Source organism: Lytechinus pictus, chromosome 14, assembly GCF_037042905.1.
Source record: "Lytechinus pictus isolate F3 Inbred chromosome 14, Lp3.0, whole genome shotgun sequence".
Classification (NCBI taxonomy): domain Eukaryota; kingdom Metazoa; phylum Echinodermata; class Echinoidea; order Temnopleuroida; family Toxopneustidae; genus Lytechinus; species Lytechinus pictus.
The window spans coordinates 2,634,472-2,660,183 of NC_087258.1; the positions used below are offsets into that span (position 1 = coordinate 2,634,472).

At 35.8% G+C, this 25,712-nt stretch overlaps 1 protein-coding gene across 2 annotated transcripts in view; it reads right to left on the reverse strand.

Moving 5' to 3' along the window:
• Positions 1-3,797: 3,797 nt before the first annotated feature.
• The window catches only part of LOC129276052 (kinesin-like protein KIF1A), a 41,046-nt gene continuing 19,131 nt past the window's right edge, over positions 3,798-25,712 (reverse strand). For both annotated transcript variants that reach the window (XM_064109448.1, XM_064109447.1), the window contains 10 exons: positions 21,010-21,030; positions 14,697-14,854; positions 13,965-14,214; positions 13,217-13,296; positions 12,420-12,495; positions 11,666-11,745; positions 10,870-11,045; positions 9,314-9,563; positions 7,467-7,539; positions 3,798-6,768 (listed from right to left, as the gene is read on the reverse strand). In XM_064109448.1, coding sequence (XP_063965518.1) covers positions 6,529-6,768; positions 7,467-7,539; positions 9,314-9,563; positions 10,870-11,045; positions 11,666-11,745; positions 12,420-12,495; positions 13,217-13,296; positions 13,965-14,214; positions 14,697-14,854; positions 21,010-21,030 — 1,404 coding nt within the window. In that variant the 3' untranslated portion in view covers positions 3,798-6,528. The remainder of the gene's footprint in view (positions 6,769-7,466; positions 7,540-9,313; positions 9,564-10,869; positions 11,046-11,665; positions 11,746-12,419; positions 12,496-13,216; positions 13,297-13,964; positions 14,215-14,696; positions 14,855-21,009; positions 21,031-25,712) is intronic.

The window sequence follows — 25,712 nt, forward strand, 5'->3', positions numbered from 1 at the left end:
CTGTCTTGCATAGAGAGTCGGAGTCATCACGTCAATTAGCCGGGTATGCATCAGGCATTGACAGTCTCTGGTGTCAAGATCGTTATGATGAGTAAAAATGGGGGGCCCCAGTCATAGCAGCTATGACTCATCGATCTAAAAATAACTCATGACTCGTGTACAGGGACAGCACCGCGGAGCCTCCAGTTCTTTCTGGCTTCTTATGCAAATGAGTCAGCCCAAGTGCATGCTGGGAAATTCCAGAAACTTTTTTGAAGGGGGAGGTGTCAGGGAAGGGACCAAAATTGGGGGGGGGGGTATATTGGGGTCAGAAGGGCGATAGTAGTACTATTTCCTAGGGGGAACTATTAAAAATATCTGAACTATTTTATGGCTCAGCTGGTTTCTACCAAGGGTACATTTTGCTAGAGGTTGGGGTAGCCATGGGGGAAACGAGGGGCAAAGTTGGAAATACAACATCAGTGAAACCAAAGAATATTGAAATAATTCACTTATAAAGTACACCAGGCATTCATTTTTCTTCCAAGAAACCGCATATTTGTTTTTTGGGGGGGTTTGTTTGGGTTTTTTTATTGGGGGACGTTTCTTGAAGAATTTTGCCAGTAATCTTCACGACCATATAAGCTACTGGATTTGCATCTGATTGGCTGAGAACAAATTTGTCAGTGTAAATCATTGACAAAACTCTTCATGAAATGCTCGCCTGGAATGTGCTAATCAATCTTACTGCCAGGGATGATGACTAGAAAGTCATAAAAAGTTTTGTCAATCCATCATCACTCAGCTTACAAGATATATTCAGTGTCTATAATTTTTCCACATTGCCCATAACTAAACTTATCTAGCTTTCAAAGCATGAAAGTGGAGGCGCTATACAAAAATAATATTTCTATTTTTAAAAAGTACTTGAAGTGCAGCTTGATGTCCAGTACTGACCACACAGAAATGTTGTTAGCACATGCAATACACTAACAGAGGCCCTGTTACAACCGGTAATGTGGCAGCGATGCCTATTGTTACAACAATACATTACTTACACACTGAAATAAATGTTTCAACTTTACAATCTGAAAGATGCGACTGGGCTTACTGTTTGTGCTCTGTTAGAGTAACAACGCTTCTGTGTGGCCGGCACTGGTCAATAAGAGCATCCAAACCAATTGAGCTCAACTCATGCACATGAACATATTGGCCTCATGGGTAAAACATCAAGCTTTCATCTACATAATTAAAAAAATATTAATCCCTACATGTTGTTTAACAATAAAAGAAATGGTCTACATATGTAATCGATCTTCCACCCCATTCTCTCCATTACACCCCCTCCCTTACTGACCAAACCCCTTCCTCCCCCTTCAAGTTCAACAGTCTACTGTGGCCCATTATTTTGATGGGAATAGCAGATGTCTCGGCAATGGTTCCCTGACGGAGATTAATAACTCGAGATGTTATGGAATGCCGCTACCAGTTAGGAGTCCGCTTATCCCTAGCACCTATCCATACCAAATGTTGTCATCTCAGATACAGATGAATGCAATGGATGTGTCTGTGTGTAGCTGTAGTATTGGAAATACTTGTGCAATGTGTATTGATTGTGAGCATCACTAGAATAGGGTCAAGGTGTAGATGAGAGCAAACCAATAAATGATCCCATTAATCTCATGCCTATGACGAAAGCATCAAATGTCAAACCAGGGAAGTGTAAATGAGGGAGGTTTCTATACTAACATCTTTTTTTTCATTTGATTCTGATGTGCAAACCTGCTTAAAATGCAAATTTTGGTTCATGTGTACTTGTAAAAAAAATCAAATTCAAATTTGTATTAAGTTAAAAATATGATTGAATTTGAATGTGATTTCAAATTTGAATCAAAGATCCAAATCCAAAACCAAAACCAATTCCAATTCCACTTGAAAATTCATATTCAATTTCATTATTGATTCAAAATGAAATAAAAGCCTCTATGCAAGTTCATGGTAAAACAATCTAATTCAATTACTGTGTTTTTGTGTAGTGGTACACATGCAAAAACTAATCTGCATGTATGTTTCCAATAAGTTAAGACTTTAGTAACAACCCACCTACATAACCACAAATACACTGCTCTTTGTTTTTATTAGAAAAATTTATTGCATCTCTTAAAAATTACATTTACAAAGCTTGATAATACCATAGACCTATACAAGTACTTATAGACAGCCTTCCTATACGGCATAACAATTTCACATGTACATTTTAACCAGTACTGTTTTATATACTGAATGGACAAATGGAGAAAAAATAAATATACTATTCAAATGATCTATAACATTTCAGTCCTACTTTAATATCAACTACATCCTCCAACAATATTTCAAAGGTTTGTGGTACAATAGATTTCCTTAGTGTGTATGCGTGAATCTCAGAGATCACATTCAAATATCTGTCAGCATATGAGCTTGAAGTTAAATTGGTTTTGTTCAATTAATCAAAACTTCTGAATTTTAAACTTCTAACGGAATGAAATGTGTCCCATAAGGACATTTAAAAATGGATCAATGAATGAACTGACAATACTCTGCATGTCTACATGTATATATATCTAAATTTATGACAAAGTTAATACTTGTTTTAGAAACTGTAAATAATAAATTTTAAAGTGATTTTACTCGATCTCCAGTTGAATTGGGATTTTTTCATGAAGATGATTAGGAATATAAAAGCATGATTACCAACATCTGCAAAGAATATTACAATACATCCCATTAGCAATCAGAATGAAAACATACATTTTCACTTCTTGAACTTCACAGACCGTTCAACACATCCTCAAATAAATTTTCAGAGTGAATACTGTTACACATATTATAACACACACAACGTAGCAAAACCAATTAATTTTTCAAAAAGCAGTAAATATTAATGAATGAAGTACAAAAAATGGTTGATTCATACAAAAATTTAATACAAAGGAAGCCAATTTGCATTTTTACAAATAAACACTTTTCTTTGAGGCTTTAGAGACACTCTCCCTTTGGATGAAATCATGCATATTATTTTGAACTGTAGAATGGAACTATTAATTGAAATGATAATTTATCATGGAAAAGCTATAAGGTTGAAAAAGCAGATTTTTTAATACCAAGTATGAAATTTTATAGGATATTTCATTTCCATTGAATAATTATGGACTATAAAAATCTTAATATTCTTTTCAAGAGAACTTGAAAGAAGGGATAAGATGGAACGTTATACGTTAAGTACCTATCATCTCAAGCTAATATATTAAGTACGTATCATCTGAAAACTTGGGAACCTAAAACATATTTAGTTCAACTATGAAACTACAATTATTTCTTTACAAGATCTTGATATAATACAATATGAAATAATATTACAAAGGTGCAAAAACATGGTACAATATTGCAATAGCCCGTGAGGTGGATAAGCATTTGACAACATATAGTCCCGGTCTGGAGACTGGAGAATATATATATTTCAAATCAATATGAATACATCACTGAATATTATAATTCAATAAATAATAGGTATGACTATATATATATATATATATATAGTTCATGAATGATGTTATGATGTAGTACAAATGAAGGTAGATAATGAGTCAACTTAAGAATACAATCAAGGCAATATATAATAAGAATTTCCCAAGAGGTCCGGCAATTAAAGCGAAAAAGTACAAAAGGCATTTTTTTATTTTCCAAGTCTTTTTAAATTCAGCAATTCAATATATATATGAAGGTTTCTACTTCATGGTTAGATGTTGATTTATAAAATGATTAATTTTTTTTTATTTGTCTGTGAATTACTGAAATAAAATATAATGAGCATTAATCCACGTTTCAATTTCTAAGTTACCATAATGATCATGTTGTTTATAAAATCATGATAATTTGTCTGCCAATTGGAAATTAGAAACAAAATGAAATTGTACATTTGTATGATTTTCAGCAGAGATTTTGATGGATGAAACAATTGAACATAAGACAACAAGTAATGTACACAAAAAGAACCTAAAATTATTGATCATTAAACAGGAAAATAAATAGCTATCTAATAGAGAAATACACACAAATCAAGGCAGGATTTCGCAAATCACAAATTCAGTAAATCAAAAAAAAAAAAAAGGACGGTACATAACAGAAAATTGAATATACAAAGAACACAAGACATGCACTTGAAACAACAATAATCAAGATACATGGTCCACACAATATCTGAACAAAAATAATTCTTTTCTAGAAGTCCATCATGATGAAGAGAAGAAAAAAGACAACTAAAAGACTATCAAAGAAACAATTACAAAGAAAAATAAATAGACTATTCTTTGGTCTCGGCTCATTCAAAATCACCATCATCATTCATTTCATACACTGAAACATGGATCTAATCCATTTTTTTGTCTAAACTTGTCTGAAAGATTCACAATGTCAAGCGGCTGTAACAATCCTCAGGGGAACATTTATAAAGGACTTGTCGGATGTTTTATCAACAAAGTCTGTTTAATCCGGCAGATACCACAGTATCTGTGCTTCAAAGACAATTAAAATCAAGGAAATTTGGAAGATCCGACAACTTGTCAGATGATAAATGTTGATGAAACCCTCCCTGAAACGCTAGATGATATTTAGTCAGCATATACCAGCAGACAGAGCCTTTTAATCATTTATTCCTACTTCTTGACATCAAGAATTGCCAATGATAGCAAGAAAAAATATATGCGATATCAAGAATTACGATTCCCCCTGTCAAGGAATGAATTCTCAATAGGATTGAATGATAAACAGCATGCCATACATAAGTTGATTGATTGGTGGGGATTTTTTACCTGATTGCTAAGAAAGCTTGAATGCTTGTAAGCAAGCAACCAGAGGACCGACGGCTTAAGGTCCTCTCCGAAGGACCTGGTAATGAGGATTAATGCCTTACCAAAGGGCACTAGCGCACCAAGTGTGAATCGAACCCGGGTCACCAGAATACGAATCCCCCGCTCTACCGACTGAGCTATCGCGCCTCCTCAGCTTACACTGGCTGTACATGTAATTGACTGGGCGTAGCAGCCTCCCTGAACCTACCCATTTGACTACATTATGCTACTCCAAGCAAGTGGATCATTAGTTTTATTTGACCACATACAATGTACATGTAGCTCTCCTTCCTACAACACAAAGCAATCCTCAGGTTTCTGTCATCGTCCCTCAAAAAATGTCATCTTTTTTTAGCTTTAAATAATACTCAACAGCATGAACAAATCATAGAAATGCACTTGCTCATGATACTAAAATATGAAAATGATACATAAAGGTAGTGAGATAGTGATACAATGTACATGTAGCATGACAAAGAACAGTTGTTTAAGGATTATCCTCTATAATAACCAAATATTGGTCAGCTTATAATTTTTCAACCATTTTTTCATAAACAAATGTCACACAGTTCTCTTCAAATATCCTGCAATGACACACTCACATTCACACAAACATCAACAGAATATTCTGGATTCAATAGATTCATCAATCCCGAATTATAACAGAGCATAATTGTAAATATTCTGCATTACAAAACCACACATTAAACCTTTTATTGGGGGGGGGGGCTGAGATGCTTTTTGAATTTTTTTTATCATATTTCATTCAAATTGCTGTTTGATAACGTTTGAACTGCTATGATGTGTATTACTATTCAAATGTAGCAGAACGTTTTCTATCCTATGACTCCTAAATCTTTAATTCTTCTGTCAACAATAAAGGTATTTTTTTTCTATACGTGAACAGTAACATCATGCTAATTCACTGCTACAATTCAGTTTACAAGTTGCTAAATATGTATATAATGAATTCAATTCAGCTAAAAGTTTGTTTGCAAATGGGGAATTAAACTAGCTCTCAACATAGAGGTTTTTAAATTAATTCTATTGAAACAGAAAAAAAGATCTGTGTTCATGTTTTCATAATAATAGCACATTCCAAGCACGAATCCCATGAGGGTGACACTTAAGTACACAAGACATTAAAATACAATCTCCCCAAAGTTTTGGCACTTTTTTGACAATTTGTGACAGTTTGGAACTGAAAATGATCAGCATGGAACTGAAAAAAACATGGAACTTATTTTATATCATGCATAGACAAACCCTACATACATGTAATATGGTCCCTTTTAAAAATCAGAAATGTACATACACAGGAGATAAGTGGGTGAAGGGGGGGGGGTATGATCAAAGAGGGCGCATTCTTCTTTCTTAAGCTCATTAAACCTTTTTTCTGTGCTCATCAAACATAGAAATAAGCACTTGGAGACATAATATGAGATTGGAAGTGACAGGAAATGGCATCTCACACAAAATTTTGAAATGAGCCTCCGCATTTAGAAAGTCGGAACTTCCATTCCCCTCTAGAACTCCTTCTCCTACCCCCTTAAGTTCACGTTGGTCCGTGTCTCACCTCTACCTTGCTCCCTCCCTTGCCCTCTCCCTTCACCCATTCCTTGCCCCCTTCCCTTCCCTTACCCCTCCCCTTCCCCCTTTGTCATCTGAGCTCCGTCATGAGCACCAGGTAACAGCTGAGGAGGAAGAGGAGGGATATAATGAGCATAGAGAAATAGTAGATGTACCAAAATAAGACAGCCAGAAATAAAATGGTCAGCAACTTACTCTCCAGGCCGTCATCATCGTCGTCTTCGCAGCTGAGGTCACCCGACACACTGCCGGAGAGGAGGCTCTGCGTCTCCATCTGCTTCTGTAGGGCCTGCAGTTTGCTCTCATAATCCTGTTAGTGGAAGAAACATTTTTACGGTCAATGGACTGACAAAGCTAAGCAAAATAAAATAAAGGTATTTGTATCACTATAGATTAAATGAATAGGATTATAAAGAATGGTGGAAAAATGAATCTCTCCAAAGCTCTATCTTGCAGGTATTGCAACCACCTTAATATGCATTTGTATTAGTGTAAGAGGCATAGTCACCGTCATTAGGCGGGCAAAACTATGAATGATAACAGAATAATTTACATAAATAATATCAATATAATGAATTGCCTCCCCCCCCAAAAAAAAAATAAAAAAATAGGGGTACTTCTCTACTCTCTTGTGACCATTACTCCATGTTACAAGCTTGATTGAAGATATACATGTACCTTACCAAATGGAATGCAACATTTTCATTTTAAATTTTAGATTAAAAACAAATTTCCCAAAAATACTGAGCCATTTCTATACATGTAGATTAAAGTTTCTTACACAATTAAACATGCAAATTACCTACTATATACATGTGTGTACATCATTCTAACTATAATTGCATAATTCCTTTATGAAGCTTTTTTTCAGCTAACAATTTGGGGATTCAGATTATCTGTTTGAATGTTTCTATGTTAGATATGAAGTGAGGTAACTATTTCTCTTAGGTGGAATGGTAAATTGTCAATCTTTACAGGGCTAGATAAAATACATATAAAGATATGTACCAGTCTCTGTTGCTCTAAAAGTTGGTCTGCTTCTTCCTTCTCTTTCTTGTACTGCATCTCCATGGCAAGTAATCTGGAAGGGATGAGGGTAGTAAAGAGGTGGGATAAGAGGGTCGATAGGGGATAGGAAGTGAGGTGAAGGGGGTGGAAAAGGGTAAGGAGGCATGAAGGGGGGATAAAAAGGGGCAAGTGTTTTAATTGGGTAAACATTAATGGGATGCATGAAAGAATAAAAAGGAACAGCGAGGAAGAGTGTAGTAGAGAGGAGTGAGAAGGGGGTCAATAGGGGATAGGAACGGGTGAAGAGTGAATGAAGGGGGGAGGGGAGGGAGAGGGAATGAAGGGGAAAGAAGGGTGTGAATGGGGAATGAAATGGGGGTGTGGTGTTTGAATTGGATATACATAGAATGAGATACGTAAATAAAAACAAGTTATAAAGGAATAGTGAGGAACAGTTTAGAGATATGGGACAGAACAGGGATGGGGGAGCGAGGGAGAAGTGAAAAGAGAAATAGATGGAGAGGGGGGTAGGGTAGTCATAAGCAAACAAATGAAAAATTAATATATGAAAAGGAAGAAGTACATGTGGGGGAAAAAGTATAGAAAAAGAAACCATGGGGGAGGGGTAGAGGAGTAAACGAAGATGCCGAGAACAACAGTGGGATGGTGCAAGATGGTGAGTACATAAAGAGACATGAACAGAATGACAGACACAAAGGAAAGATGTCATACAAAGAATATATGATAAACAACAAGGAAAGAGAGACAGACATACACAGTATTTTGACAATGATACAATTCACCATTACAATTACACAGAAGACAAAGGCATGAGTGAGCGATGCAACATAGACAATAGAAAGTGAAAGAGGAAAAAATAACAATATGGAAATATATTTTTAGTCTCAACTTCAAATGAACAGAATTTATAGCATTCTCACTGAAACCTGATACATGCTGTTCAAAATCAATTTTACAAAAACTGTTGCATTACTTTTACTCTACTAGGTCAATTTACAAATTACTGAGGCTGATCAGCATCACTACTACAGAAAGATATATGCATGTAATAATGTACATGCCTTTCTGCAAACTAATTCCCCAAACCTTTTTAAACGTTCTTCTCCAATTGCAGTATCAAGGTACCAGAGTGTTCTTTTCTCATATAAGGATAACTCTCTTCTATTTCTGTCAAACATTGTTCCATCTTCTCCTTGATACCATTTATTTCTGCAACAGCTAATATGTACTATCTTTATGAATAGACAAGCCCTCCCTCATGTATCCATCGTTCTTTATTTCATTATCCTTTGTGATCTCTAGAAATTCATGGAAATGCATAAATTGGTGTCGCAGCAGTTCTGTAAGTCATCAGAACTATTTCTCAAACTATTCTATCACCTACCTTTTCTTTCATCTTTCCTTCAGTCCTTTGGCCTATTTTTTCTCAACAAGTATCTTTTACTCAATTCAAATGCCTTGATTCTATACTACTCTCAGATCAAGAATTGTTTGTACGCTATTCGCATATCATCACTTTGTCTCTCGTTCACTTTTCATTACTCTTCCATACAGTTACCTTTCTCTATCTCTTTCTAGATATCAATATATGTAACTTGATTTTGTAGGCATTCTTTCAGTTGAAAGGACCAATCTCTAATGACTTCATCTCATATCTTATCATTTCCCTTTCCTTTCAACAATCTTTCAGTCCCCTACCTTCTTTCCATCTATTCTTTGATGTAAATGCCCTGATGCTGAAGCAGTTCTTTCTGCGCAAAGGACCAATCTCTTATGATTTTCTCTCGTAACCCGACTTTCCTATCAACTATCTTCCATTTTCTTACCTTCTCTCCATCTCTTCTTTGATATCAATGCCCTGATGCTGAAGCAGTTCTTTCTGCGCAAAGGACCAATCTCTGCTGTCCTGCTGATCAGGCTTGCCTTCCGTATCGCCACCATCGCCTTGCCCTCTCGTATCCTGGACCCCTTCTAGGACCTGCCCTTGGACGGAAGATGAAAGCTCCCTCTGTTGTCTGATCTGTTCTGGATTGGTGAAGCGGAACACGTGGTGCTTCCCGAGAATGATGCGGTAACCTGTAAAAAAAGATATAACAAAGATGTCTTTGATGAACGTCCTGGAGAAAGGCTAATATTTCCCCCATGAAACATCAAAATTACTACAAATTGTCCATTTGACATACTATTAAATGTATGGTTTCATTGTTTCACCCGATAGTTACTTCTGCTCTGAAAATACATGAAATGTGTAAGGTTGGTGATGATGGATTGGAGTGAGTCATAGGCCCGAATTCACAAAGGTGGTTTTGAAAACCCACGGTTGAATCCATGGTTTATGCAGATTTCCTGTATACATTACGCTTAATTTAGCCCGTATCGGGCGCGTGTATAAAACAAGTCCAATGCTGATGCATGCTTTTTTCACAGTGCGCCATTTTGACGCCTGTTACCATGGTAAGATAAGCTATTTTATTCATGAGTCCACTGTTTGAAGAGTGGACTCATTATTCAAAACAGTGGACTCATGAATAAAATAGCATGGAAAACCATGGCAACAGGCGTCGATTTGGCGCACTGTAACAAAAGCGTACATCAGCATTGGACTTTTTTTAATATACGCAGTAAATAAGCATAATTTATACAGAAAATCTGCATAAGCCATGGACTCAACCGGGGGTTTTCAAAACCACCTTTGTGAATTCGGGCCATAGTGTTTGAGTGAAAATGAGATGAGGATTCTGAGAGAGTAATAGTGAGAGCGATGATGAGAATGATGGGTGGTGTGAAGTAGATGGATAGGAAAAAGACCAAGGTGTAGATGCAGATGTTTGGTTTGGAAGAAGCAGTGGACCGGTTGGCAAAGGCGAATGGGGTACATTGGTATGGGCATGTGCTGAGGATGGATGATGAGCAAGTTTTACTAAGGGCTTTTAAGTTTGAGGTGGTCAGAGGGGACGGCCAAACAACTATGGAAGAAACAAGTGGAGGAGGAAAGCAGAGGGTTGAGTTGAGGATGGAGAGGACACAATGATTCATGTGAAATGGAGGGAGAGGGTAAGAGTGATTGCTGTGAATCTGGCCACCCCTGTACAGTGGGAACAAAACTGGATATAACATTTTGGACTACTCACTCACTAACTGTAACTAGTTGAAGGAGTTTCCAAATCAGATGTGAAACCCCGTTCTCGATATAATTCTACATCACGTTTGAATAAAAATGGTTCAACTTTAAATGGAGAAGAATGCTCGTACTAACTTGATTCAAATATGAAATTCTACTTAATTTCATATTCAGTTTACAAGAATTATTCCAATTTGTAAATAATATCCTTCCATAAATATTTCTCATATTTGCAATGAAACTAAGTGAAGATACACTTGCCGCTTAAGATTTGAGTAGGTTCTGTGATCTTGGAGCCGTTGATGTAGCACATACAACCATCAAAAGGTTTTAATGTGACCTCACTATCCTTGTTTTCAAAGATACAATGTTCCTCGTTGATATATGAACCACTTAGCTGGATGTCTTGGGTTACATTGGCATCAGATAAACCCACCCTGTTAAAAGATGATGAATAATCAAACAATTGTCATATACATCTTCTTGAATGTTTTTTTTTTCATTCACCCGATGAACCTTCAATCCTTCCTTCCATCCTTCAATCAATGAATTCATTCCTTTCGTAATTCATTCTTATAATCATTCCTTTTTTATCAATTCATCCATCCATCCATCAATCCATCCATCCATATATCCATTCATTCATTCATTTAATCATTAATTCATTTATTTTTTCATTCCTTTATGGATTTATGGATTTATTTATTAATATTTTTATCATACTGTAATCATAATTATCATCATCACCATAAACCATCATTATATTCATCTCATCACAGCCACTATAATTATCATCATCATCTCGTCATGACCATATTTGACATCATGATTATTACAGTTGTCGTCATTATCACCATCACTACCACCAGTACCACCATCATCACCACCACAACCAATATCACAACCACGACCACAACCATCATCCTCATCATCATCACCATCATCATCATTACCATAACCATCATCATCACCATCATCACCATCATCACCATCATCACCATCATCATCACCTTCATTATCATCTTCACTATCATCATCATCGTGGGTTTATAGGTACCTTGTTATTCCCGGTTTAAGGTGATACAGTAGACATTCTGACATCAGAGGATCTTCATTCAGATTTACAAGATGAGGGGTCTACAATCGAGAAAGAAAGAAAATTATTAATGAAAAATGCATAATTTCATCCAATTACTGAGGTACATGTACTTATTCAAAACACAAGTAATCTAACTGTGCTCTTCATAGAGGTACTAATGCAAAGTATATACAGGAAACTGATTTTCCGTTTACCACTGGAAATCACAATAATAAAAATAATAATATTCCGCATTTATATAGTGCTTAATACATCGGAACAATGTCTCTAAGTGCTTTACAAATATATTATTACCCCAATCATCGGATCCTTGCATGCCCGCATACAATGTATGCACCTTCTCCACTCCCTGGGGATCATTCCAACAAGACTCAATTGCTAGGCATACTACATAGGCTTTCGCATCCTACCGGGTACCCATTTAACACCTGGGTGGAAAGTGGCAAAGTGTGGATTGACGCCTTGCCAAACGACGCTAGGCCATGGTGGAATTCAAACACACGACCCTCTGATTACAACGGAATAGCTGTTTTGGTTCTGTACTTTTCATGTGAAAACTCATTGAAATTACCTTTGCAAAATGCAATTCACGTTTCTGCTGTATACATTTTCTATGACAAAACAAAATTTCCATTTTACATCAAGTTGTAACGGAATTACTGGTTTTCAGAAACAGAAAAGACCTCTTTTTTAAAAGAAAGAAAGAAGATACCTGTTTAGGAGAGAATACTCCAACAGTAAGTCCATCTTCTCTCATAACAACACCCATCTCAGCTAACATCTCCTCTCTGAAATAAAACAAGAGTTAATATATATATATAATTCATTTGTTAGAATTTAACACATTACATCATGTTGAACTGACAAAGAGTACTGTAGGGGATCAACGAAGAATTCTTGCCACACCTGTTAACATGTAAGTATTTAATTTTCATGGGTATTTTATACTTCTTAGGTGGCAATGAATTAAAGAAAATGCTTTCTTGTCCATGGGCATTTTCTTAAAATTTGTATTTCAACATTAATTTGAGTTTTTAAATCTAAATCAAGATCACCACACTTGCTCTATTAAAGCAATATTCAATTTTATATCCAGATAATCTGGCAAAACTTTATGTACATACATGTGCTCAAGTATCTACATGTATGACCTGGTTAGAGAAGTGTTTGGCTAAATCACCCTCAACTTAATCAGGAACTATTTCATCATTGAAGTGCATATGCTAAATGCCCGTGCCGCAGAATTTGAAGAGTCCATGGTATTAATTTAAACCAACTTTGTACATTCCATCCTATGGGTCCAATGGCAGAGTCAGGGTAGCCGTGCTAAAGCCGAGGTAATAACAACATTATCTGGGCACAGTGGGAGAACAGCTTTTGGAACTAAAGTGGCTACCCTGGGCAAAACATGATGGTATTAATAGTATCATTATTTTTATTATTATTGGAATGTAGACAACTACAATGTACGTTGTAATTAGGTCAGGATAAGATTTACAGTGAACCAACCTCTGTAACCTGATGGCTTCTGTCTTCTTTAGTTTCTCTTCCCATGTTTCATTCAATTCTGCTATCAACTTCTCAGATTCCTACAACAACAAAAAACATGGTCAATATTATAAACCTTCTTTAACTCATTCAAAACAATCATTTGAAACCTTCTGTGTTCAGCCCCTAGTGTTGGCAAAATTAGTATTTTTCATTACTGCATTTCTACTCATGTTTCATTCAATTATGCTATCAACTTCTCAGACTCCTACAAAGACAATACCATCTATTGTCAATATCATAATTCTTTACTTATTCAAAATAAGCACTTGAAACCTTTGATCTAAGCCTGTTCTTCAAATTGGCAACACCTGTATTTTTTTCTATAATTACTGCATTTCTCTTTTTTAAAATCTGAGCTGGCCGCAAATTTTCAAAAATCCAGCAAAAGAATTTTTTTGGTCCGATGGTACAAAACAATTAGCTAAACTCAAAATAATGTTTGTATTAAAAAGCAATCTATTGCTTTTTCCAGAGTCTGATGTCTTATATTGTAATCTACATGTATCTCGTATTTCCCATGAAAGATAAAGAAACAAACATGTACCTCCAAACCCTGGAAACCAAGAAAGTACGACAAATCGGAAGACATCGGCTGAAGATACGGACATTGAAAAACTTACTCAAAACTTATGAACAGCTTTATGAAACACCCAACAGGACTAACTCTATTAAATAAAGACAAAGAAAGGTGTGAAGTATTAATCACCTTTATTCTATCAATAGCATCTTCTTTGACAGGTAGCTGGATCTTCTTGGGCATGGAAAGGTTTGGTGTGGGGGCAGCATTCACGTTGCTCACAAAGTTGTTGATGTTGTTGAGGTCAACGTCGATGCCCTCTGTCTTCAAGATGACCTTTAACCGATTGACCTCTTCCTTGAGTTCACGGATGAGACGGGCGTTGGGATCTTCATTGACAATAGCCTTGCAGACGATGTTCTTGGCTCTGTCTGCATATCTGTAAAAAATAACAGCCAACACAAAAAGTAGGAACATGGGATTTTAAAATGTTTTATACCCCATCCAATTTGGCACAATGAATTGATTTAGCTTAATCACATTTAAATGAGTATTTATTCTGTTCCAAATCATCAAACGTCATCTGGTAAATGGTCCTTCTATGATGACATATCACCAAAGGTACATGTAATTCTCACTCACATTTCTTTTCTTTCTTGCCTTTCGATTTTCTTCTCGATCACTCCACCATTCTACAGTCCCTTTCAGGACTAAACCACATGCTCTCTGCATGAAAGGAATTAATCGTACCAGGTACCCATCCACTTGGGTTGAGTACATCAGTATGGATAACATTTTTTGCTGAAGGAAAACATGCCATGGCTGGGATTTGAACCAATGGCCTTCTGTTTGGAAAACAAAAGTCAGAACCACTAGATCATAACACCCCACAAACATATGAATTAGTAAAAAAGTATTTACCTGAGTGTACTGAGTGTTTCATCGTAGTTGATATCAGCTGGACTTAGAGCTGCAATCATAGCAGTCTTGGAATTACCTCCTAGGTTCTCTCGGAGTAGCCATGTTAGAACGGAATCTCGGTATGGAATGAAATCTGTCTTCTTCTTCTTTTTACTTGCCTGTGAAAAAAAGTACAGAGTGAAAACAATTTAATTAACTATGCTAGTCCCAAATTGACCAAAGAGCTATCAATCTTCAGGGGGGAGAGGGGAGGGGGTGTTAGGCCTGGACCTCGAGGCCCTGTTGCAATCTTGAAGGGAAAGTTTTAGGGAAAAGGGTACCCATGTTTTAAGAAATTTGTCAAATCATAGACAATGTTTGGGGGGTGAAAAGGGGATATCAAAATTAGTTCCCCTAAAGAAAATACAGTCCATCAATTCACAAAGATCTTTGTTTGGCACACGGCTTTATGAAATAATAAAATATTACAATCCAAAATGACTTCTAAATCATAATTCAATCATGTAAAGTTAAAGTTTGCAGTGCAGACAATAAGCAGTTTGACAGGAAGTATATTTTTGTCACAATAGTCTGTGTAATTACAAATATAGTCACATGCTATTGCATATTAAAAGCAAATAATAATAAAAACTGTTGATACTTCAGTCATTCATAAAGCCATTTATAACTTTATATCCTCAATTGGTTGATTACATATACATGTACAGTATATGTACTTGGCTGCTACATGAATACTGAATGTCTGTAAATATTTACAAAGCAAACAGTAACCAATCAATGGCATAATCTTTTGATTTCATTTGCATTCATGCATCATACAGTGTCCCATGCAATGCTTTCATTCAACAAGCTTTATGCAAGAATGACATTGATTTATTTGGAAATCAATCTAAAAATCTCAAAATTAGCACATAAGCCTACACGTAGATTGAGGCAAGAACCTCAACAAACTGAATTTAGGCTCAAATTTTATTTCCTTCTGATGCATTTTGTTTGACAGGTGAGAACAGTACAGCTATGTTATAAAAATATATTAAGCATCAGCAAGCTCAGCTTGTTTCATTACATACGTGTACCATTCAAAGCTCCATTTACATCTAGTAAAAAGCTAAATTACAATAATTGAGTATTATCAATGTAACAGGATTGAACATAAAACATAAATAATTACTATTTAGGCTCATTTTTTCAGGATATGCAGGCTGTTACGTGCATATTTACATGTAGAAGCCATATTCAAAGGCAGGGCAACATGCAATAATGTAATGAGTGCATTGAGAAGACATCACGCAGGAATTACATGCTCACTTTAACATCTTCAGCCAACCTGCCTGATAAAGCGGCGGAATTGGTTACATTCATAGCATTGACAAACACTAGGAGCAGCTAATAATGTCTGCATGCCCTAACACTGCAATGCAGGTACATGTACATGTACATATACATGTACATGTAGTTGGCTTATCGGCTCAAGCACAGTACTGCATGTACTCAGTAGTATATATATGCCCCGTTCTACCGACAAAAACACACACATGCAGTATACATTAATCTGATCATCCATGCTTCATTCATGCATGCACTGTGGTGTGTTGATAGCATCATTATGGAGAAAGCGGTGTGAAAACCAATTAACTAAAACAGTCATAATTTTCTAAAAGCTTGAAAAACATGATGATGATGATGATATCATTCAGGTTAAATCTGTTTGCAGCAGATATTTAAATGCAAATTAGTAGGGGAAGGCGGGGTAAGTTGTGACACTTTTATCATTTTGCATATTAGAATTGATATGACTAATAATATTGAAGTATTACCTTGTCTTTAAATTTGATTCTTTGATTTCATTTTTCACATATATATATAACTTTCTAACCCCACACTGAAAGTCATTGTGACCTTTGAAAAAAATTGATGTCAAATGGCTCAACTTGCCCCATCTGTGGGGTAAGTTGTGCCACCTTCTGGGGCAAGTTGAGCCACAAAAACTGTACAAAATGTATGCGGGAAGAGCATGTCAATTTTTTTATTTAAAGTCTTTTCACTTGCTTACTAACATCCTCTAAAAGTAAAAGAACTGTCATGTGAATTTGCTCCTTTCTGCCTGCATATCAATGGCTTTTTAAGGTTTTTTTTTTTTTTTAATTATAAATTACCATAAGAATTACCATGGCTCAACTTACCCCATGCTGGCTGGCTCAAATTACCCCAGTCCGAACTTAATGTGATATTTTCACATCCACACATTTCTTATGCATCCATCGTGTAAAAGACCATGACAAGAATGAGAATCCATACCTGGACTAACAATATTGTTCTTATTTCTTTATTATATTTAAAGATGTGTGTAGGTTAAAAGCACTTATCATTTCACACCCTTTTTTACTTTTTTTGGCTGAAATTTGTATTTTTCCCTCTAAAAAAGTACTTTTTGTTTCAAAGTTGAAAACAATGTGGTGGGGTTAAGGGTTATGTAATGTGTCATCAATACATGACACCACCACATTGTCTGACTCATTCATTATTGGCCTGGGGGTGGTGGCTCAACTTGCCCCTATGCTCAACTTACCCCACCTTCCCCTAGATGAATTGTTTTGTTTTTTATTTTCTATTTCAATAAAGGTCAGATTGTCAAGATTCAAAAAATGTGTTTATTGTTGGGGTATGAGCAAGGGCGCCAGAAGGGGAATACAGGTGGGGTGTGGGGGGGGGGGCAAAAATGCATTTTTCGATACACCCCTGTAGGTTGCACATCGTGTACACCTTGTATGCTTTTGTTTCATATTCAGAAGCTCAAAATATATACTTGGTTTTAATACAAAAAATATCAATAATTGAAAAATAATATATAACATCAATAATGGGATCACTTGATAACATTGATCACAGTCTCCATATTCACAAATCTCAATATTTGATTCTGATTGGTTGATGGTGGGTGTTTTGAACAAAACACATATGCAACAATGAACCTGATTGGTCAGTGCCATTTTGTGACTGATTACAATCCTTGGTGATACAGGGTCCCAGCATACTCTGATGCTGAACTTTTTCCCCCCCTTACACAGGCCCCTACATGTCTGCATCATTCAAACTCACAAAGAGCGGAGTCAAAATCATAACATATGGAACACGACAGGCATACTGCTAAAGGCCCTTGCTTTATGGGAGTATTTGAAAGGGTAATGAATACATTATAGGGTATTTATGGGACTAATTTTGAATCGTGGGGATAATGATAAAGGACAGAAAACATGATGATGAATAAGAGGAAGGAAAGAGATGGTGAGAGAGTGAAAGGGGAGAGCAGATAGAAAGAAGAGAAGAGAGAATTTGACAGAGAAAAAAAATGAGGGGGAGAGGATGAGTATAGTAAATGAGAGAGGAGAGAAGAGAATGAGCAAACAAGAGTAAAGGAAGAGATGGAGAGAGAACAACAGAAAAGAGAGAAGGAAAGAGAGCGAGAAAAGCAGACAAACAGAGACAGATAAAGAAAGAGTAAGATAAGAAGAGAATAATGGAGGTATATAATTTCTTTTTTTAAAAGGCAAGAAAATGGTGAGACATTGAAATTAAACAAAATAATAAGGTTAGGTTAACAATTCTAAATTCCAAGGATTTAAAATAAATCCAGATCAGATGTGAATAGTGACCAGCCAAATATTAGATTTAGATTTGAATATAAATCTAAGGTCTCACAGGCCTAATTCATTCCCCATAGACTCGTGTGTTGAATTGGCACTTTAAAAAATTCATAAAAAATAAGGATGAAATTCGGGGGTCGAATGTTTACTACCAGTGGATAGGATATATATCTGGCAATCCATATCTGACCAGAAAAGGGTCCCTCGACCGGCTCATTTTAAAAATAAATTGGCGTGTTTGAAGACACCGTCGGGGGGAGCAGATTCATCACCTCAAACGGCAAAATAGCCCTAATCCTTCCGCCAGTCAAAATATAGTCCAAAATTGGTGATATTTCTTCCCAATTTGGGACAAGCAAGTTCAGTAATTACCAAAAATAGAATCAGTGTTAGATGGACAATCATATGCATACACTTTGTCAATCAGCCATATCAAAATAAAAAAAATAGCAATGGGTTGGCTCGAATGAATATCTCTTGCTTTCCCAATGTTAATAGGCCCGTGAGGCCCTAAGAGATTTGAATTTAAATCTTTTGAGATTTAAAAGTTAATCCTTAAGATTTAAAAGAAATTAAAAATTCAGCTGGTCACTATTCACACCCGATCTGGATTTAATTTAAATCCTTGGAATTTAGAGTGTACATGCAGGGATGCATGCTGTGGATCTGAGGCCTATTCTCTAAATCTAATAAGCTAATCAAATTCATGAATTCAAATAAAAGAAAAACGTAATTCATATTCTTCCCCAGGCAAAGTTAGTATAACCAATACTCTCCTCTTGGGGAATAAATTTATACTCTCATCTTTGCTCGGGTGTTACACCTTGTATCTAATTCTTAAAAACTTTAAAGGTCAGCTCAGAAAATAGAAAGATATTAGGGTTGTGACATTTGATGCAACCTCCCTTTGGCAAAGACCTTTCGAACAATATTATTCTTTAAAAAGGTTATTAGTGCAAATTTAAACAAGTTAGCCCCCCCCCCCAAAAAAAAGAGAAAATATCTCATATCATTTATCAGGATTCCTGATTTACTGCAATCATTATAACATACATGTATAGCTTATGACATCATACATGTAATAAAACAATGATGGTGTCACAAGTTTTTCTGCAGTTTTGGACCACTTTTGCGACGTGAAGCATATCATAATGCATTTTTTAAAAACATTATCATTGTGATAATGTATGTTTTCTTTTATGTCACCGAGTTGTTAGTTTGTTCTGTTTTTTTATTAATATCTTACTTATAGAGGCTCTACTAGTTTCATATCTTCATGAGATATGCTTCCAATGAAATGATAGTCTTTTATCCATTCTCTTCAAAACTATACTATTAATATGCCCTATCAACATACAGTAACCTGGTATAATATAAATATAAAAGCATGGTTAAAGATGCATTCGTCATCAATGCAGCATACTGTACATGTACATCATGTCCAAGCTTCCAAAAACTAACAATGAGAGTAATAATTAATTTCGACTATAAATGAAAAATTCAAATTTGATTAAGTTTTTGTATACATGGAAAACTCAGGTTTTAAATCAAAATCCAGAGTTCTCAAAGTGAAGTTGAAAATTAATGATTTCTCAGAGCATTCTAGATGTTCGAATCCATTCTAAGCCCATTATGATTGTTTTACACGTCCTTAAAACCTTCAAAGGTGAATTCTAATAGGAAAATATTCAGCATTTTTTTCACATGTTTCTCACTAAAATCTGCAGGCGTTTTCAAAACATGGATAATCAGGATTAACTGAAAACTGCAAGCATTTTCAAACATGAACATCAAATGTTGGGAGGTCATTCGGTATTATAGACACACGATCAACATCAAAGGAAATGATGAACACTGTTGATATTTTCCCTCAAATATTGCCTGAATTCGACCCTTAAAAATTTCACTCCAGCAAGGCCTACTCAATTCCTGTCGATTCTAAAAAAATGAATAAAGGCGACAGTATTTTCGTGTTACTTCTGATTTTTAAAGTCAAAACTAATTTTAATGCACTGTGGTGCAATAGTCACAAGAGTCTAGACAGAAACGTGTGAAGAACCTACATGTACGTAATTCCAACCAGACGAACTAAACCAATTTATCTTGCCTTATTAATATAGCTAGTCGAAATCACATCCCTTCCTGGTGAAGGAAGCTCTTAGCTAAGCAATGACATTACATGCATCACAACACATAGCAATGATAGAGCTGCCTCATTTCAATAGACTTCATACAAGAAATGCATTCTGATTGTAGGTATCAGCCCAAAAGTGTTCAATCATATAGGATGATATACTACACTAAGTAGAGCTACATGTATGGCACTTACATACTACATCAATTTCTTTAAAAGCTTACAAAGGACATACGCTGTATATACTTTTTATGTTTTTAAAATTTTATTCTAAATTTGCTATTTTCATGATTTAGATAAATCAGCAATTGAAATAAATACAAAAATGGGGGATGTTGGACACACAAAATTATATGTATACATATCATGAAAACAACCTGTACACAGAAGGCCTACTATTGACAGCTATAGTTTTACATTAATATTATACTATAGAAAACATTGCACAAATGTCACAAATTCATGCATTCACAATAAAAATGCAAATTTCTATACAAAAACAAAATATAAAACTATTGAATGTTATTTCTCTCACCTTGTCAATGGGCATACTTGACTATTGGTGTGACAGTGTTAGTAGCAGAAGGAAATTAAAAGGGATTAGAGCAAAATTGGTTAGTTATAAATTATAAACAGAAAGATAGAAACTGCATAGTCTCTTTCAGCAAGTGGATTTAACTCTAAAATAGCATTAGACAGGATTTGACTCCACTTGAGTCAAGTTAGTAGTTTCTTCGTTGAGCTTTCATTTGACTAGAATCTATTTTCAGCTGATGCAAACTACATGTATTCCATTCCAAGAATCCCATTTCAGCCTAATATATAAGTACACAAAGGGAGATGAATAAGCCCAACTGCCATGACTTTTAAAAAGACGCCTCAGTGTATTTATCAGACAAACACATCAGGTGGGATCATACTCAGCACCTTTTCCTTTGTAATTCTCCCATTTCAGCATTGACAAGATAATGGGAATGCACTGGGTAATTCTTGGCCCAAATGATAGTGACTTTTGATAAGATGCTGCAGCAGATGTATTAGTGGCCACACCTGGGGGGTGTTTCACAAAGATTTAAGTATGACTTAGAGTCGCACTTAAATGTCTATTTGCGCACGGTATAAAAGGCATGACAGCATTGGTCAGATTATGCCAAGAAGACGCGCTCTACTGCGTATTGTCCAATAAGATTGCGCGTTGCATATCATGTGCGCATCGGCATTTAAGTGCGACTTAAGTCATACTTAAATCTTTGTGAAACACCCCCAGGTGCAATCCTACTCGGCGTCTTTTTCTTTACACTTCAGCATAGACAAAACAATGGGCGACTGGGACACTGCTAGGAAATTCTGTATTCAGTAAGGCAATGACAAGACTCTGGATTGAACATCACAGTTCATAAGATGGCCACATCAGGTGAAATCCTATTCAGTGCATTTCCCTTTGCAATTCTCCCATTCCAGCAGATAAATAAAATGGGGGACCCATGTACACTGCTTGAAAATTCTGCATGCAGACAAGACTTGCAATCGATGCCTCAGTGTATTCATCAGGTGGCCATAATAGGTTGTCTCCTGCTCTGCATCTTTTACCTCGTGATTTCTGCCTCTAGATGAAGAAATGGAAAAGATGCTGGGGAAATCCTGCATGCAGTAAACCTTTACTTTTCAATAGGACCCTCAGTGTATTCATCAGGCACCCATATCAGCATCGTTTCCTTCCCAATTCTACCATACCAACATAGACTCACAAAAAACCCCAATGGGGAATTGAAAAAAAAAACACTGGAGGAATCATGCAAGAGGCAGCTGCCATTAACAATTTAACATCATTATTAATGCCAGGGTAAAAGTATTGTCCATTTTGGGATAGGTGTATATGATTGACTTTAAGTCCGTCGACAAAACAACTCCCAAAGAGAGAAAACATTATTCCAGAGGGGAGGAATCCTACAACCATTGCACAAGCAATGTGTACAAATTCAAAAAGTTTTCATTTCACAACTACAATTCATTCAGTTTATAATACAAAGCCCAGATCAACAAGCAATGTCCTGAATGAATGTTTTTAGCTGTTCCTTGAAGAACATTACGGGGCAGTGTAGTCAGCCATGCTGGAGAATGAAGCAGAAGAAACAAGCACATAACTTATCATAAACATGAGGGAGGTGAAACAAGAGACAGGAACGTCCAATATTGGCAAGTGTGAGCGGAAGCTGGCCATCGAGGGCCTCCTTGACGTGACTCAGAAAATGACAGAGGGTAATTAAAGATACCAACATGACCTAGCTCCAGGGGAAAACAGATAATATGGGTGGGAGCTAGGTGGTAAACAGGATGAGAAACCAGTAAGAAAAATATGAGTAAGAGTCAGATGGAGAAGGAGATACAGATGGGTAAAACTAGCAGGTGGAGATGTAGAAGTAGTAGATGTAGAAGTAGTAGATGTAGAAGTAGTAGATGTAGAAGTAGAAGATGTAGGAGTAGTAGATGTAGAAGTAATAAATGTAGAAGTAGTAGATGTAGAAGTAGTAGATGCAGAAACAGTAGATGTAGAAGTAGTAGATGCAGAAGTAGTAGATGTAGAAGCAGTAGATGTAGAAGTAGTAGATGTAGGGGTAGTAGATGAAGAAGCAGTAGATGTAGAAGTAGTAGATGTAGAAGTAGTAGATGTAGAAGTAGTGGATAGAAGTAGATGTAGAAGTAGTAGATGTAGAAGTACATGTAGAAGTAGTAGATGTAGAAGTAGTGGATAGAAGTAGATGTAGAAGTAGTAGATGTAGAAGTACATGTAGATGTAGAAATAGATTTAGATATATAAGTAGTAGATGTAGAAGTAGATGTAGAAGAAAAAGATGTAGAAGTATTAGATGTAGGAGTAGTAGTAGTAGATGTAGAAGTAGTAGATGTAGTAGTAGTAGATGTAGAAGTAGTAGATGTAGAAGTAGTAGATGTAGTAGTAGTAGATGTAGAAGTAGTAGATGTAGTAGTAGTAGATGTAGTAGTAGTAGATGTAGAAGTAGTAGATGAAGAAATAGTAGATGTACTAGTAGTAGATGTAGTAGTAGTAGATGTAGTAGTAGTAGATGTAGAAGTAGTAGATGAAGAAATAGTAGATGTAGTAGTAGTAGATGTAGTAGTAGTAGATGTAGAAGTAGTAGATGTAGTAGTAGTAGATGTAGTAGTAGTAGATGTAGAAGTAGTAGATGTAGTAGTAGTAGATGTAGTAGTAGTAGATGTAGAAGTAGTAGATGTAGTAGTAGTAGATGTAGTAGTAGTAGATGTAGAAGTAGTAGATGAAGAAATAGTAGATGTAGTAGTAGTAGATGTAGTAGTAGTAGATGTAGAAGTAGTAGATGTAGAAGTAGTAGATGTAGTAGTAGTAGATGAAGAAGTAGTAGATGTAGTAGTAGTAGATGTAGAAGTATAGTAAATGTAGAAGTAGTAGATGTAGAAATGGTTGGGGGTTGAAGTAGTAGATGTAAAAGTAGTAGAGTAGTAGATGTAGAAATAGATGTAGCAGTAAATGTAAAAAAAAATAGATGTAGAAGTAGATGTAGATGTATCAGATGTAGGAGTAGTGGTAGTAGATGTAGAAGTAGTAGATGTAGAAGTAGTAGATGTAGAAGTAGTAGATATAGAAATAGTATGGAGAAGTAGTAGGTGTAAATTAGAAGCAGTATATATGAAGAAGTAGTAGATGCAGAAGAAGTAGATGTAGAAGTAGTAGATGTAGAAGTAGTAGACAGATTGAGTATATGAGGTAGATATACAGAATGTATAAAAAGGAAGTAGATGTAGAATTCCATAGCAAATCTATTAGAAAAAAGGAGTTGTAAAATCAGATGTTCAAGTGAAAGATAGAGAAGCAGTAGATGTAATAAATTCAGAAATATTAAATGCATCAAAGAAAAGTAGACAGCGTAGATTTTTATCACCTTTACCCCCCCCCCCCTCTCTCTCTCTTTCGTTCTTTCTTTCCCTCGTGCACTATCTCTGTTGAGCTCTAAGCAGCCACGATCCCTAATATAAGCTTTGTAAACAAGATGAAACAATCTGGAAGGTTTGATTATCATATTGAACCAAGCCTGACAGGGGAGGCTGATCCACAGTGGGACGCCGATGCGCTGGAAAACAAGTGAAACCACATCTCAAAGCAAAATGTCAATACGTTCAAATAGAGGCAGCAAATTCAATCTGTTGAGAACCTGAGAGTGAGCTGGGTGTGGGAGAGTGATGCAGAAATGTGAATTATATTCCAATGGGAGTGGGAGTGAGTAAAAGATAGCATGAGAGAGTGAGAGAAAGTGAGAGAGACAGACAGATTACAGAAAGAGAGAGAGAGACAGATGGAACAAAGAAAGGAAAAGAAAGGCAGTAAATTCAATCTGTTGAGAACGTGATAGTAAGCTGGGTGTGGGGGAGTGATGGAAAATCTGAATTATATTACAAAGGGAGTGGTAATGAGTGAAAGAGGAAGAGAGCAAAATAGTCAGATAGATAAATAGATAGACAGACAGACAGACAGACAGATAGATAGTTAGCAATAATTAACAACAGATAATAATAAGATGTTGTTACAGCTCATAACAAAGACATCAATCAGGAATTGTGACAAAAGGGATGGAAAACAGCAGAGAATAAAGACCGATAGAGATTTGAAAAAATGAAATAAGATAATGGTAGAGAGACAGTTCACTCCCACATATAGTTTGGTTGATAAATAAACATTATACATTTTTAATTAAATATACATTAAGAAAAAAGATTCTGGATTCTCCCAAAGATACATGTATAATACAAATACAGACCTGCCAACCTCTGTATTCCGTGATACAAAAAATGTATTTCCCCCCAAAAAAGTGTATTTCATAATAAAATGCTTGGTGCACTCGCCCATCACGGCGCTCAAGCTGCATGCAAGCTAGAATGCGCACTGCTCTTGCAGATGAAAAAAAAAACCATTGAAACTTGTGTATTACAAAATGATTGAAAAAAAAAACAAGTTACCTGAAATTACATTGATCTAATAACCATATTTGTGTACGTTTTATGAAATAGAGACATATAGAGATGATTTTTCTCAATAAATTACGATTTTGTAAACAAAAAACGTACTTTAAAGAAAAAACGTATTTTAAAGAAAAAACGTACTGCCATATTTTGGTTGCAAAAACGTACTAAATACGGCTAAAACGTACTGGTTGGCAGGTCTGCAAATATTGTTTCATAAAGGTGTCC